Genomic DNA, 16265 nt, shown 5'->3' on the forward strand with positions numbered 1-16265 from the left:
CCCTACTTAAGAAAGTTACTCTCCACCTTTTAACCCCCTAACTGTGCCTAAGAACGGCTGATGAAAGACCTTGACAATGGCCTGTACCACTGACTCTGGATTTAAAAAACGGGAGCTCCCATAGGAGAATCAAAATCTTTTGCTTGAAAGCAGCAAAGACATACGGTTTAAGGATTGTAAAGAATTAGAATCCTGTTGTTAGCCTCTTGGCACCACCCTTTGAACTGTAGTCTGTCAGGGAGGTAAAAAAAGGTGACATAGGCAGCTTTCAAGTCTCATATAAAAAATATGAGTCTGCAACCTGGCACACAAGTCTAGGAACCCTCCGTGTACAGAAGGATCCGTAAGTGGTGTCTGTGGTGGTGTCTGGTTGTCTCCACAGCATTTTTAGGAAGGCAGGGGCTAAATGGTGTATTCCCTAGGCAACATGTTGCCTAGTGAAAGTTGCCACAAACACTTGAAATCTCTTGGTGACCATATTTCATAGAAAGTAGAAAAGAGACAAGTGAGTTGGGAGAGCTAGTTAATACAAAGGTGAAAGCCAAGGCAGTTCAAAATCACCTTTGAAGGACAAATAAAAAGGAGTAACAAGCAAATACTCTATCAGTGTCTCCCTGGAGGAAGAAATAGGCACTTAGTAATGGAGGATCAGTATGGGCAGATGCCAGGAGAAAGCATTTCATACGTTTGCCTTGTGCTGTGATTTCAGTCATAGCTTGGCCTGTTTGAGCATCCCTCCCCATGCCGTAGCAGTACTGCTTATCTGGTTTTGGGCAGCCCCCTCTTCAGGCTACCCAGGCGTGTCTCCCTCCCACCGCTCGCCTTGCCTTGGCACAGTTCTTTTTGTAGCTGTGTCTGAGATGTGTATTAGGGGCCTGATGAGTCAGGAACACAACCAACAACCTCGTATATAAACAAAATTAAGCAGAGTTTGTTTGGGTTGTCTTTTCCCCCCCAAAATCGATCTGTTCCCCAACCAGGCTTACTCCATGATAGCCCAAACTGTGGTGGTGGCTCAGCTCGCGAGGCAGCAACAAACAGCTGTGCCATGGGTGGCAGAGGAAGGACGGTGCGTGTCAGCGTTGCTGCTGAGGGAATGCCAGTGTGACCACAGGCTCAGTCTGTTCCAGCAAGCTCATCTGCAGTCAAAACTGACGTAGCTGATGCCAGGAGCAACAGGATACAAAAGTCATATTTGACTGGGTTGGAAATCAATTAGTCGTTACTTGATGATTTATTCCACTGTAGACACACAGCTAGGAATGAACACCAGAGAAATGGGGGGAAATGGTCCAAAAAGTACCTTGCAGATAGCTGCTGTTTGGAAAAAGATCTGATGGTCTTTTGTACAGGAGTTCCCATCACTAGTGAGACCGGTGTTGGTCAGCCCCACTCAATTCAGGTAGAGTCTCAGTCCGGAGTTCCTCATCCAGTCTTTGGATTCACATATCAGGAAAATGGGTACCAGCTGGAGAAACATGATACATGAAGAAAGACTAAAGGAATTGGGGTCATTCAGATTGGAACTACTGATAGAAGCCATAACTGTAAAAAAGACTTGCTAGGAATAAGTTGTTTTCTGATTTCTTAGTACATTCCCTGATTCTGATCCATTATTCCTATATGAAGAGTAAAGTTCCCTGTGTCCATAGCAGGTCTGAGAAGAAGTAATTGGTTTACATTGCAAAGAAAGAAACTTATAACTCATTCCTGATGAAGTCTAAGTTTGCAAGAGTTCCTCTTCTAGATTCCTTTTTAGACCTATTTTTCAATGGCCTGATAAATTATTATATTTCACGGAGATTTATGGGATAACTAAAAGTATAACAGTTAGTGTAAATTTGTGTAAATATTTTCACCTATACAGGGGTGTTTGTTTTGAATGTGTATTTATGTGTTTTCCTGTTGGCTGGGCAATGCATTAATATTTTCCATGTTTTGCCTCAGAACGGAGGAAGTAGCCTCTGCTCCGTGGATGACTCAAACGACCATGTGCTTTCTGTGTGGGACTGGCAGAAAGAAGAAAAGCTGGCAGATGTCAAGGTGTTGCAATAAGATATTTTGTACTAGTTTCTTGTATGTAGATCTGGATTTCTTGTCATAAAATGTCGTTCTATATTTAACCTCCTGTGCCTTTTAAACACTTTCACGTAAAACATGAAAGAACATGAAGAAAGTGAATATTTTCTCTCTGTTGAGATTATCCCAGTAGATTTTTTTTAAAAAAATTTGCTGCTGTTGCCATTCTAGAACTTATTGAAAAGTCTAGGCAGCAATGATAAGAGCATGTACAGAAACAAAATGTCTTAACTACTCTTTTCTGTAGATTTTCTCATTATCTGGCATGGATTTGAAGGATAACTTTTTATATGTACTTATAAAAACATAAAATCTTTTTGACTTCTAAGTATTCTATCAAAGTATTCTAGACTACAGTAATAAATGAATAGCTCAGAATTTTTCTTATATCAGGAGTTATCAACTTATCAGTTTATCTAAATGGACAACCATTTAATATTGTTTTATTTTCTTGGAATATTAGATTTTGATACAATGTTTGTTTTTTTTTTTTTCCTTCCAAGTGCTCTAATGAGGCTGTATTTGCTGCAGATTTTCACCCTACTGATACAAATATCATAGTTACTTGTGGAAAATCACACCTTTATTTTTGGACACTAGAAGGGAATTCCCTTATTAAAAAGCAAGGATTATTTGAGGTAAAATAAAATATTTCCTTCATTCTGTGTTTATAGTAATGGTACAGTCTTACAGAAGTAAGGGTTAGTAAGGTTTGAACGTGTAAATCAAAACAACTGATCATTATTAAACTTGATATTTTGCGGAAGCTGAGGTAGCATTCGTGATATAGCTACCTTATAAAAGAGAGAACTTTTCCATGGGTAAAATTTCCCCAATGAAATTTGAAATTGCTGTTACCACTTTTGTCCTCACATCCTTTTTCCTGTATTCTTTATGCTATGCTTCCCCCTGCCCCCCCCCAAAAAAAAAAAAAAAAAAAAACAAACTATTACCCTAAAACTTTCTATGCTTACCTCAGGTTACAAAAAAATAGAGTGAGTGATATATGCTGGGTTTTTTTTTTACTGTCAGAGGAAAGACTTGGAAAACTCCGTAAATTATCTGAATATGAATATTCTTCCATTTTCCTCTGTTCTGCTCAGATACATACACACGTTATCCAAATACAGATTGATCTGGCCACTACTTGGTAAATATAATTTTGATTTCGACGCCTTGATTGGGTTTTGTTCTTAAATATAAACTGAGCTGGGCAGCAGTTACGTGCACAAATGAGGGATGTTTGTGGCCACTGCTGATTAACTCCATCAGGGCCGAGGTAACTGCCTGGGGAGTCCTGGCTTGCAGGTAGAGCCAAACCAGCTATTTTGCAATGTCAATTAATATACTTTGTGTGAAATCAGGAGGAGATGCTGAGATAATGCATTTAAATGTTGCTACATTTTATTTTTTCATTCATTTTTAACTCCTAAGCTACCTGGGCAGATTTCTGCCTCTATTTAGGCAGAATATTTATTTAGATTTAGATTTAGGCAGAATATTATAAAGAAAAAATATTTAGGTTAGGGCTCTATTATTCTCGATGGTGGGTGGCAGGTGGAAGAACGTGGTGATCCTAGTTGAGAATGGTTCTTGGTTCGAGGGAGAAAGAGGCTGGTAGTCCGCAAACATTGTAAATAACGTCCTTAGAAGCTACTAGCTAGTGAATTGTTTTGTCCCCTTATTTCACTGTTTTGTTGCTGTCAGTCTCTGAAATGCAGGGTCTCAAAGCAACATTTCCCTTGCTGAAGGTCAGGATTCTTCCAAGAGACGGTTTCTGAGTTCTTACACTACAGCCAAACTCTCTACAAATATTTTCCCCCTAGAAACTCTGGAGTTAAAAATTACAGTAATAAAGCTTGTTTGCATCTTTGGCCATTTCTAAATGCTTAAGGCCTTTGGGGTTTGCGGGAGCTGGGGGATTCGGTTTATCTCGGAGCATTCCTGGTCTTGTGTCCAAACCCGGCAGCTGCCTCCCTCGCTCTGTCTGCAGCGTGTAATGAAAGGGTGCAGGACTGGGCCACCAACCTCAGCTTTTGCCCTTGCACAGATTAACTGTTTAGACCGTAGGATTGTGTTTAACTCCTGTTGTAGATCTTTAAGTAATAATAGAGCTGTGTAAGACTAAACTAGTTGACTCAAATGTATACAGTTCAAATGAATGGGTTGTGTGTTGCTGTGAGTGTGTATTTTTCATAACCGTGCAGAAACAAGAGAAGCCAAAGTTTGTCCTGTGTGTGACCTTTTCTGAAAATGGTGATACTATTACAGGAGACTCAAGTGGAAACATTTTGGTTTGGGGAAAAGGTAAGACAAGCTTGAAGTTAGTAGTAAAATTTTAATACAGAAGACTGTGAATTTTTACGTGAGTGTGCCTCGCTTTAAGGATAATAAATTTTGTTTATCTTGAGTTCTTTCCCAAGACCAATCCAGCAGATTTATGTCTGGATTCTCCTCTATGAGCACCTGAAGAACATATATGCCTGACCACTTGAGCACAGAATTCTACAGAATGTGTTCCCTATGGTCAAATGCTGAATCACAGAGCTATGCCAGGAAATATAGCTTTTACTGACCTAAGAAATAGCAGGAAAAGTTATTTTCTTGAATCAGTGTCATAGTAAGAAACACTTCTGATGTAATTGATAATCTCCAGTCTCCTATGCTGCCACTCTGCAGTGTTTGCGAAAATTATGCCTATTGACATACACTTTAAAAAAGACAACAAATAGCTTTATTTGTTGTCCTAGGAAGTCAAGCTTAAATATATGCAGATTTAATTGAATTCCTCAGCTTTATTTCACAAGAACAGATGGATAGGACAAACTTCTTAAAAAGCATTTTCTAGTAAGAAAAGAGATTTTTTTTAATTTATTTTTTTTTTTTTTTAGGCAGCAGAAGGCAATGCCTGCCGGAAGGCAAACAGCAGCAACATCCTAAACGTTTATTTAGTGTGTGAGATGCCATGCATAGGAATAAGGAGAATCCCCTAAAGGAGGCCTTATTAGTAAAGGAGGAAGGGATGTGGATGACAGCTGCTTCTTATTTACTCAGTGCCTTCTCCCAAGATAGATGAAGGATATAAGATCTGGGAAGCAACGCAGTGAATCAGTTACACAGCTGAGCCTTATTGAGCTGGTTTTTGTAGCCTTTTTTTCGCCCAAGGACTATCAGTCAGTTGTTTCCTTGTGCTTTTGACCGATACGTTGAGGGAAGGGATGGGTATGGTGTTTCTAACTCAGCTCCTGTTTTATTTCCCTTTTCTTTTCCCTATGACAGTTTAAAGCAAGACACTTGAACACTTTTCCTTCCAACCAGAGTTTAGGAATTGCATAGTCTCACCTCCCAGTTGTCGGTGGTTGTTTTGGGCTGCCACCAGACTGGGGAGGTGGTGGCAGTTGCTGGCACGGTGGGGTCAGGGCATTGCCTTCATGCCAGTACTCTGACTTCTGCCTCAACCACAAGTAGCCGCTTCTGCCCTTTAACCCAGAAATGAAAGCGAATTCTTTGTGTGCTGCAAGGTCTTCTCAGCTCTGCCGGTTCTTTTAGGTTGGGCAAAAATGCTGTTCATCTTTTTCTGCACTACAGCGTGCTTTCTGTGTCTGTAGTACTTTTGACTCAGAGCTCTATGTTCAAGTGAGGGCTGCTTCCACCAGGTCAGAGTATCCTTAGCAAAAGCTTCCCTTAACAGAAATCACTTGTAACGGACACATATCCACAGATGTGGATAGAAGCAAGCGGGATTTATAAAGGAAAAGGCGTTGTTTCTTCCTGACTTGAATCGGCCCCTTGCTTGTGCTAAACAGAAAGTTAGCCAAGCTTTGATGTCAGGTGCACGTTTCAGTAACAGAATCACTAGCAATCATTTCTTTATGCTTCGTAATAGTAATGGTGCATCAAATTAGAGAGACTTAATAAATCTAATGTAGTTGGTTTTGAAGGTGTTGCGAGTCTAAGAAGGTACTTGAACAAGCCAAGTTCATCAATAAAGAAGTACAAGCTCTTCTGGAGAGTGATTCAACAGCTTCTGCCAGACGTACAAAGACCTCTAGCTTAGTTGGGTTTTGGTGCAGGTTCGGTGTCTGGAGGCTGTGGAATATCATTGGAGGATAACTAGTGACTGGGTTGAGATTTCTTTATTGATGAGGTGCATAGTGCTACTGCAGGTTAAATGCGATGTCAAACAGTTTAGCTTAAACCTCCGTGAACGGTTTAAATTAACCTATTTTACTTCATGTTTGAACTAGACTGAGCAAGTATGCATACTTTTCAGTTTTGAGATGGGGGGAATGTGGGTCTGTGCATCTTGGTGCCACACTCCATGCCTGCCATTATCGTTGTTTCGATGTAATCCTTGACAGGTAGTAGAGAAACAGAGGAAACAATATGGGGGAAAAGGAGCTATTAAGCTGAGTATTTCAGTAGTAATGTCTTTTCTCCTTCTATCCAGGTACCAACAGAATAAGCCACGCAGTTCAAGGGGCACATGAGGGTGGAATATTTGCGCTGTGTATGCTGCGAGATGGCACATTAGTATCTGGAGGTGGAAAGGACCGAAAGCTGATATCTTGGAATGGAAATTACCAAAAACTTCACAAAACAGAGGTGATATCACCTATCTTGAAATTACTCAGCTACTCAAAATGAAATTTTAGATGTCTTCTGAATAGAGCTTTTTAAATCATTTTTTGTTCTTATGGATGTGTATTCGGTGGGAAAGCAAATAAATGGTAAAATGCAGTATCATTTCAGTCATCAGGTCATTCCTGTGATAGCCTATTAGTTAACATACTATTCCCTTTATAAGGTCTATGGTAACTGGAAAACAAATCCTGCATTCGTACCTCTTCATATTATTTATTCCTTTCTTTGCAATTAACAATGTGAGATAATTTTTCACATCAGAGTATTACAATATTTAAATGGTTTTGCACTATCCTCTTTTGCAAAATGATGTGAGGATTTTCTGGGGGTTTTAGCACTTCCATTTTTTTCGTTAATTTCTTGGTTAGTGTTGTGTGTTTTGAAATCCCCAAAATTACTTCAGTTGCTATGTAGGAACTTAAAAGATTAAAGCAGAATTTGTTTGGACACAACTACATCACTATTTACACACTAAATCTAAGAGAACAATCAGCATGAAACTCTGAGGAAGGCTTTCAACTCTACTGTATATTATTAAATGTTGCATCTGGAATAGTGTCTGTTTTGGTATTTGTGTGTTTAACGCAGCACAAGGTACGTGCTTGTTCTTTATATCCTATTTGTTCATACAGTGGTATTACTTGTTATTTTTTAAGATTTTTCTATCATGCCTTAAACTTTTTATTGGAGATTTGCGCTGGCTCTTTCAGAACCTAGGCTGCAATTAAAGAAACATTCCTTGCAAGAAAGTACTAGTGATACAAAGCCTGACACTATCTGTGAGTAGAAATGCTTAGTCTGGTATCACAGGATGCGTTTAAAATAGAATCAAGTTAACACAGCACGAAGGAACCTTTGTGTTTGATGAAATACTTGGTTTATCTGTACAGACAGAGTGTTCCCGTACTTAACGGTGTCTTTTCTTGTAGTGTTATAAAGACAGTTACTGAACTGATGCAAGTTGTTACAAACTTTAGAAAGCGTGACATATGTATTCAACCATTTCATTTCTTCTCTGTGCAACATTTATTAAAATGCATTCTCTAGGCCCTGTGTCTTTAAAAATAGCAACACTTGTCAAACTGTCTGACTCATCTATCTGTTTGTTATGACCACAGATTCCAGAGCAGTTTGGTCCGATAAGAACAGTAGCAGAGGGGAAAGGGGATGTTGTATTAATAGGAACCACCAGAAACTTCGTCCTACAGGGCACGCTATCAGGAGATTTTTTCCCAATTACCCAGGTAAGCAGTTGCCTTACAAGAACATTTTTAAGTCTGTAATAGCAGTGGCGGTATTGCTTAAAGTTAAGTTTCAAAACTATGCATGTGTTTGATTTATTATCACAGTACTTTTGGCAATAAATAACATAATAATTTTGCCTCTATCTAAGCCAGTGCATTATTAATGCCTTAATATATAGTTTGGTCATTTTAATCCTGTTTAAGCATGTTTAGTTTTGATGGTATGGTCCTTCTTGTCAAGAAACATTTCTGCTTGTGTAGGGTCACACTGATGAGCTCTGGGGACTTGCAGTCCATTCCTCTAAACCTCAGTTCTTCACTTGCGGACATGACAAACACATTACTCTCTGGGATGCTACCACTCATCATCCTATCTGGAACAAGACTATAGAGGTATAAATTTATTTAACACAGCTCTACTCTTACAGAATTTCTCAAATAATTTGGGTATTCCATAAGATTATTGAGTAAACTATCTTAAAGTATTAACTTGAGGGAAAAAATGAGAGAGTAATGAAATTTGTCTTTCTGAAAATGGCCATAAACCTCTTAAAAACAAGAATTTTAAGCCCTAGGTTATATGACTCTATATGCTGTATCATATAGAAATGTACAGTGCTGCTGACATTTATATTTTTTTATACTAGGAAGAGAACCACAAAGAAAAATCTAAGAAATATTTATCATTTAAAAGTAGTTCTGATCAGGATTACTACTACTACTGCTATCCTGAGCATGATAGCCAGAACTCCGATTTTTCTTGGTGACATTTTTTGGCCATCTTGATTTATTTTCTATAATTTCATAGTATTTTTTACACATCCTGCTCACAAATAAATGAATGTGGGTTTTAGTATTTCACTGCCTGCCTCTGGTGTGGAACTTGGTGTTTGGGTGCTGAAGGAGTGCTGAGCGGAGGCTCAGTTTTATGCTGCACTTAGGCACCCAGTTGTGCGTCTGCAGATTCCCGGTGGCTTTGTGGGGGCATGTGATCTCCATTACTACATGCGTCACTAGGAACTGATTTTTAGAGTACATTTTTTGGACACCTGATCATTCTTCTAATTGTTTATCCGTAAGAAGGCATTGGCTTGTCTCCTGGAGACAGTGGTGATGCTTTTGTCTCTCTCTTTTGTGATGCCACTATCCCATTTTTTTCCAAACAGTCTGCTGTTTACATGTTTTTAATAAGTATGTGACTACACTTTTTTTGGATATATGTACCTATCATGATAACCAAGTTATTTCTCTGTCTTTTAATCTGCCCTCTGTACAGTGGAAAAGTTCAAAAATTACTTCAGGAAAAAAAGACAGCACCCAGTGTAGTGATATATCAAATACCCAGGTTTGCAAATCAGATTGTAGCCAGTAACTTACAGGGTTTTATATTGCTGACTAAAGCGTTTTCTGTGTGATATAGTAAATAATCCTTCATTAGTCTACATGAAGTTTTGAAAATCTTAATTCTGCAACTTTTTTCATAAACGGGATTATTCATTCTCAGACCTACATAACACTTTAAGTTAAAGCCAGTATCGATGAGCCTTCTTGAATACAATGCGTCTGCAGTAAGCGTGTGCTGTTGCATCAGGTTGAAGCAGGCTTAGCAGAACAGCATTTACCAAACTGCCTCTTGTAGTGTCCTGCTCCAGTTGTGTCCCCTTGGTAAAGCATGTTTGCCTGATGAATGTGGAAACCGGGGTTTATTCTGTGTAACCAAGATCATACGTTCTAAGGTCCATATTTTTGTTGACTTAATTAATTGGAGAGACCAAATCAGCAGTTCCACTGCCTCAGAGGTGGAGCAGTATTTTCCCAATTCAGTGTCTCTGTTATAAAGACAGATTGGGCTGCAGTAGAAGAAATTAAAAGAAAGGAAAATAAAAGTAGGTAGTTTAATCTAAAAAAAAAAAAAGGAAATCAATAATACTAAGGGTTTGGCCTGAGAATCAGGCAGGTAATTCCATTTTCCTACCTTCTACTCATTTTAGGGTTTATGATATGTTAATATGATTTGGATTTAAGAAGAAGCTCTCTCCCTTTCAGTCTTTAGGAATACTGTTGTTGGGACTCAGGGGAGTGGTCAAACATTGAGATGCACCAAAATCTTAATGTGCCCGCAAATCTCTTCAAGTGCTACCAGGATGCCAAACAAAAGGTCAAATAAACACCAGCACACTTAGGCTCTGAACCTCAACATTAAAAAATATTGTTAAAAGTCAGTAAGCAGTTGTAAACCAACTTTTCCTGGATCCATCTTGGTAGACTCTCTAAGAAAAGATAAACCTGTGTCTTTTTTTGTTTTGAAATACAGCAATAGCAGTGTAGTTTATTGTACCATGTGGAATACAAGCACGCTAGATTGCAGATCCTTTGCATGCAGTTCAGAATGACTCGACCAGTGACACAACTGGAAACTTTTACATAGACCTTTCTGGTCTTCAGCACAGGCTTTTTTGTGGAGACTTAATTTGATTATTTAGAAATCGTGCATGACTGGTTTTGTGCAAGTCTTATTTATAAATACCCTGAAGTGGAGCGCAAAATCATTGGTACCATTTTTTATGCTTTCTTAATAATATTTTTTTTGTCAGAAACAAAACATCATGTCATTCAGTTGCAGGTGCTAATGTGATCCTTTACCCTGCTCCGTATAAAGGTGTATGGTTTTGTACACGTGCATACACTTTCAAAAACGTTGGGAGAATAAGAAGTTAGTACTTCTGATCTATTTCTCAGGATATATTTGCAGGAACAATATACTGAGGAGGGCCTTATCATAAAGAGAAGTGCAAATTTTGGCACTTTGCTCTCTTGCAGTCTAAAGAAAAGAGCATTTCAAAGTTTGGGTTGATAATGAAGCATCATTAGTGGAGATAATTACAATATGGGGAGCAGGAACAAATTTATTAATCAGATAAGCTGCTATCTCAGAAATAAAGTTACTTAGCTCATCATCAACTTGAAAAAGAACATAGTGTCCACTGTTTTATCGTGGGTGTCCTCTGAAAAACAGAACTGGAGTTTAGCTGATTATGACTAACATTGTGCTTCAGGCAGTATTTGGCTGCAGTTTTGCAAATATAAGACACTTTCCAAGAAGCTGTTGTTATTGAAGTATTTAAGGAACTGCTTTATTTACCTTGATTCTTTTGAAAAGGCTGACAGTAACAGCAGTAAGATTATTGAACTAGACTTAGATTTATTTCTTTCCCCCTCCAAGTACACACTGCCTCATTAAGAGAAGATTTCTGTTATCAGTCTTGACAATAATCTCCTTATTAACCACTTGAAATGTCTGAGACGTGTTTCATAAATTAGGACTGATTATTTAGAGTAAATAAATCATTTCGTGTTAACCTGTTTTTGTCATAGAGATCTACGTAAAAAAGAGTACCAGTTACTGCTCCAATTAAATTCACTGAACCTCTGTTTTTTTCAAGAGAGTATTTTTAGCATTTAATAGGAAATTATACTTTGAAAAATCAGCAAATTTTCTTTTCTGGACCACTGTAGTGGTTTAGAACATATATATAGAAATCCTGGATCTTGACAATTCTCTGAAATTTCTTTAGAGTTGTAATGTCTTTGAAGTTAGTCACTTTTTTAAAATGAATGGGAATATCCCTTAGACTAAGCCTCTGGAGCTAGTGGTTACAAATTGCTAAAACTGTGAACAGGTTTACTAAAATGGCTACAATGTGATACCATTCTGGAATATAGAAGAACAGGTGCCTAAGTATCTCTGTGAGATATGCGGTTTTATTGCTTACATTTTAAATTTTTTTTTTGGCAGATATCAGAAAAAATGAGCTATTTGTTTTGGGACTTTCTGCTGTAACCTGAAGAGTTCTGGTGCTCATTCTTTGTAACTGAACAAGTAATAGAAAGAAAATGCTTACCTTGGGTTTTAGGCATATATTGAAATTGCAAGAAAAACACTGCAATTCTACCCGTCTCCATAATAATACACTATACAAAGTGAAATGTTTTAAAATTGTATATCAAAATAAGAAACCCCATTTATGCCCTTAATCTCCCACTAAGCTGCAACTGGCAGGTGCTGAAAAAGGTGTTGGTGTGTGTAGAAGTTAAGCTTTACACCTCTGTGCAAAGTGATACATACCTTTGTTTAATAAGTACTTGCTTATCCTTTTGACAGTAGATAAACTGCAGCTTTGCTACTTAATTCTTAGGTCAGCTCTAGTTTAAAAAGTTATTTTTATCTCTTACTTGTTTGTGATTAGTTGAGAAGCTGCCTTTGCTGATGTTATTGTTATGAAATCACTTGCCAAGTTATTTTTAGATAGTGAAGAAAAGAAAACAGTGGCCTTGTATAGAGGGGGGGAATCTATTGGGTAATATTTCAATCAGTTAAAAATGCTTTTTTTCCCCCCCCCTCAAGTTTCTATTAAAAAAACCACAAAATCACAAATAAACCAAACCCCAAAAAAATTCAGCGAGAGACTTACTGTGTTCCCGAGGCCAATAATTAATCTGTGTTTTGGTTGTATCTTGGAATGATAAAAAAGTGTGCTTCCTTCTGAAACATTTTAGGATCCAGCACAGTCTTCAGGTTTTCATCCTTCAGCATCTGTTGTTGCAGTAGGGACGCTGACTGGAAGGTAAGATGCCCAGAGCTACACTTGGGGCACCAAGAAACACTACATGATTTTTCCAGCTCACATCCAAGTTCCCATTCTCGTTTCAGATGTTTGCATGATCCTGTTCATCCCCTATTGATTTCTTTTGAATTTCAGGGTGAAATCTATTTGTATTGCCTTAGTGCCTAGAAACCCTGGTGCTGGAGCACCCTGTGTGTGCTGAGTGTTGCATGAACACAGAATGAAGACGTGGTTTCTGCCCTGGGAGAGCAGCAATCTAAGATCAGTGGGAGGAGATGGATTTGGACAGGGCAGGAAGACTAGGTTAGCGGAAGACCGTGCGTGGGAGGTGCTGTCACTATACCACTGACCTAAATGTTAAATCTTTTTGTCCATCGTGGCAAAGGAGAGGCTAAAGGAGAAGATTGAGAGGCTGAGTTGACTTTGCCGATGTGTACAGAGATCTTCTCTGAGGGCTGTAGGGCAGCATAGAGGGAGTCACATAGGGAAAAGTTGCTCGTTGGATAATTTAGTAAGTGGTTTATTATGCCTAATGCAGTGACAACTAGAGGCTTTAACAAAAATTTGGCAAATATTACACTGTGCTAGACATAACATAAAAATGCATATTAAGAGACTTGCTCTGCTTGAAGAGTGTAAGGCCTGAACAAGGCAGACAACGCCACGGTGAAAGGTAGTAACTCTATTTTACAGGGCAGATTGAACCCTTGGTCACACAATGGGTCAACAGCAGACCTGGGGTTCAGCCTTGGTTATCTGTCATAGGAGGGAGGAGTGCCTTCCCAGAGCTTCATCCTCTCCTTTCATGTCACTTGAGGGCAGACTTTGCTGTTAGTATTGAAAACAGTTCCACTTAACTGAGAACATACAGGATACTCATACGTTATGAGCCAAGATTATTTCGGATTGTATATCAATCCTAAATAAAGGATTTAGTTGAGTTACTAAATTTACTTTATTTACTAAACAAAGTAAATAAAAAGGAGAAGCTTTGCGAGGAATCTTTTCTTTGCCTTTAATAATTTGATGCAAGTATTGACATGCAAATTTCATCTTTGTCCTTTGTCCACAAATTTAATTTTGGTTCATTAAAATTAATTACATTAATTAAAAAGTAAAAGCTAATTAACTTAAAATAAATAAATAAAGCTAATCCTTCTATCAGAAGAGAACGGTCCTGGTTCTTGCTTGTGTTTTTCTTTGCTTTAGGATTTAATGTAGGCATCAGTTCAAATATCAGCATAGGACAGAGAAGGGTCATTAAAGGAGAATGGTCATTATATGTGATGCTTACTTTATTCTAATGCATGACGCAGTAAAACAGACTAGAATCTGAAGATTGATATCAGGGTCAATGTGTGATCATTTTTCTGGTTAAAAAGCATGGAAAAGAGACTATCCTTGTGTTAAAGCAAAAATAAACCAAACTGAGTAGCAGTTGCTGTTTTTCTTTTCTTGGTGTAAAACTTCTGCTATTTTGACAGAAGAAAAGTTGGTCAAGATTACAGTAGATTGAAATTCCTTATGGAATGATGTATTTGCCTCTTTCTGTATTTACAACAGGTGGTTTGTGTTTGACACAGAAACAAAAGACTTGGTCACTGTACACACAGATGGAAATGAACAGCTGTCTGTAATGCGTTACTCACCAGGTTTGAGAGCATTTATTTACTGGGGAAAAAAAAGAAGTGTTGAATTTTTTTATTAAGTTTGGGTTGTTTTTTTTTTTTTAAATAATTCCCACTTGCCGTACTTGAAGTTGAAAATAAATACTCCATGAAACATTGGTAACACTGAATGGGTGGTGCCTCAAGCTCTGGTTTTCTTTTCCCTCCTTCCCTCCCCCACATGTTAATATGGTTTTACTGGGAGGAAAAAAACCCCACAAATATGACTTAACAGTGCAGGTTGTTGCAATCAGGTTGGCCCTAAATGGACTGTAGCTGCTTCTAGCAGTGTCATGTGTTTTTAACAGTAGTATTTGCTGTATAAACTTGCTGGTTTGTAATCTTGAAACATACATCGATATCCAACTGAAAAAGAAAAAAATATGGGGTTTTTTTTTTTTCATTTTCAATATCAAGGCCTTTAAGAACAGTTCCTCTTGTCTGTGAAACACTTGAGTTTTCAAAATTAGCCTAAATTCTTTCTTAGAGGAGTAATTACATTTCACTTTTGTGTTTATAGATGGAAACTTCTTAGCAATAGGTTCCCATGACAACTGTATTTATATATATGGCGTAAGTGAAAATGGAAGAAAATACACTAGAATTGGCAAATGCTCGGTAAGTAACCTTTTTTTCTCCTTGTTCAATATTAACAACCTTAGTATGTTTTGTAGCACTGTATTAATGTTGTCACATGGAGAGATACTGTTAGTGCAGTTAATACAATACTTTTCTCTTTGTAGGGTCATTCCAGCTTCATTACTCATCTGGATTGGTCTGTTAATTCACAATATCTTGTGTCTAATTCAGGAGACTATGAAATCTTATACTGTGAGTAAGAATTATATTTAGTCCTTTTGTGCAAAGTTCAGGCAGTCTAATACAGATTTAAAATTTAAATGAGATCATGTAACTGCCAAGGTAGACCATATGTTTTAATTCATCTGGTACAATCAAAAATGTATACAATTTGAGAATTAAAAAACCCAACCACATGATAACATTTTTTCTTTTGTAGGGATTCCCTCTGCTTGTAAGCAAGTCGTGAGTGTTGAAACAACTAGAGATATAGAATGGGCCACTTACACCTGTACTTTAGGATTCCATGTTTTTGGTAAGTATCTTTCCTCTTAAAAGCTTTTACTATTCTTGTTATTAACAAACACTTGGATTGCCATCATGACTATTCATATTTCAGGGAAAAATACAGAACTTCTGTTATGCCATTTTTATTACAATCTGTCCGCTTATTTCAATCCAGAAAGACTCTGATTTAATATTCTTGCTAGCTTCAAGTACAAATGTTAAATTACAACATAAGTGGGAGACAAGAAAGAAATCACACGTTGCCCTTTCTGTCACACTAGAGCTGCTTCTCATAATTTTGAATTTAAAGTGTCAGTTCTATGGAACCATCGTTTATTTAGGCAGCTACTGGGCCAAATCTCCTTACCTGAACCAGTTTCATTTGCACTAGGTACTGTGCAAACACAAAGCAGGTGACGGTCTCTGTCATTAAGTACTTATAATGTACTTTGTTACAATATATAGTGATTAAATTAGGTGAAAGAAATGCAAGAAGAAAGAAGAAAAACATAACAAAATCGGCATGGTTTGTTTCCACGGGACTTCTATTTAGCCAGTTTTGAAGGAGCTGCTTTCCCCAGTGTGCTTTGAAGCTTTGTACTCATTTCACAACGCATGTGGAACTAGATAGATCATTGCAAAAGCTGAGTATGAGAAGCTTCAAATCTTTGAGTCCTTGAGGTAAAATAGGAAGCCATGGTAGAAGTTCAGAGGAGTCTGGTTTAGTATAAGCAAGCAGTAAGCAAGGAAGATCTTCACCCATGTTTCAAGCAGAGTAAATGCAGTGATGTGTTTGAAGGCAGCCACAAAGGACATGTTTTTACAGCCTAGAGATGGATGGCAGTAGCAATATGCTGGGAGACACATTCAAATTTTGTATAATTTAACTGACAAGCAGTGCTTGGGTATTGCTATAACAC

The 16265-nt window shown here is 37.8% G+C and overlaps 1 protein-coding gene across 14 annotated transcripts in view; it reads left to right on the forward strand.

The window, feature by feature from the left end:
• Nucleotides 1–16265, forward strand: part of EML1 (EMAP like 1) — a 135606-nt gene that overhangs the window by 114243 nt on the left and 5098 nt on the right. For all 14 annotated transcript variants that reach the window (XM_080394565.1, XM_080394564.1, XM_080394570.1 and 11 more), the window contains 11 exons: nucleotides 1948–2043; nucleotides 2583–2717; nucleotides 4287–4386; nucleotides 6530–6684; nucleotides 7842–7967; nucleotides 8229–8360; nucleotides 12525–12592; nucleotides 14156–14244; nucleotides 14780–14877; nucleotides 15003–15090; nucleotides 15278–15373. In XM_080394565.1, coding sequence (XP_080250691.1) covers nucleotides 1948–2043; nucleotides 2583–2717; nucleotides 4287–4386; nucleotides 6530–6684; nucleotides 7842–7967; nucleotides 8229–8360; nucleotides 12525–12592; nucleotides 14156–14244; nucleotides 14780–14877; nucleotides 15003–15090; nucleotides 15278–15373 — 1183 coding nt within the window. The remainder of the gene's footprint in view (nucleotides 1–1947; nucleotides 2044–2582; nucleotides 2718–4286; nucleotides 4387–6529; nucleotides 6685–7841; nucleotides 7968–8228; nucleotides 8361–12524; nucleotides 12593–14155; nucleotides 14245–14779; nucleotides 14878–15002; nucleotides 15091–15277; nucleotides 15374–16265) is intronic.

This window comes from Falco punctatus (genome assembly GCF_963210335.1).
Source record: "Falco punctatus genome assembly, chromosome: 7".
NCBI classification, from domain to species: domain Eukaryota; kingdom Metazoa; phylum Chordata; class Aves; order Falconiformes; family Falconidae; genus Falco; species Falco punctatus.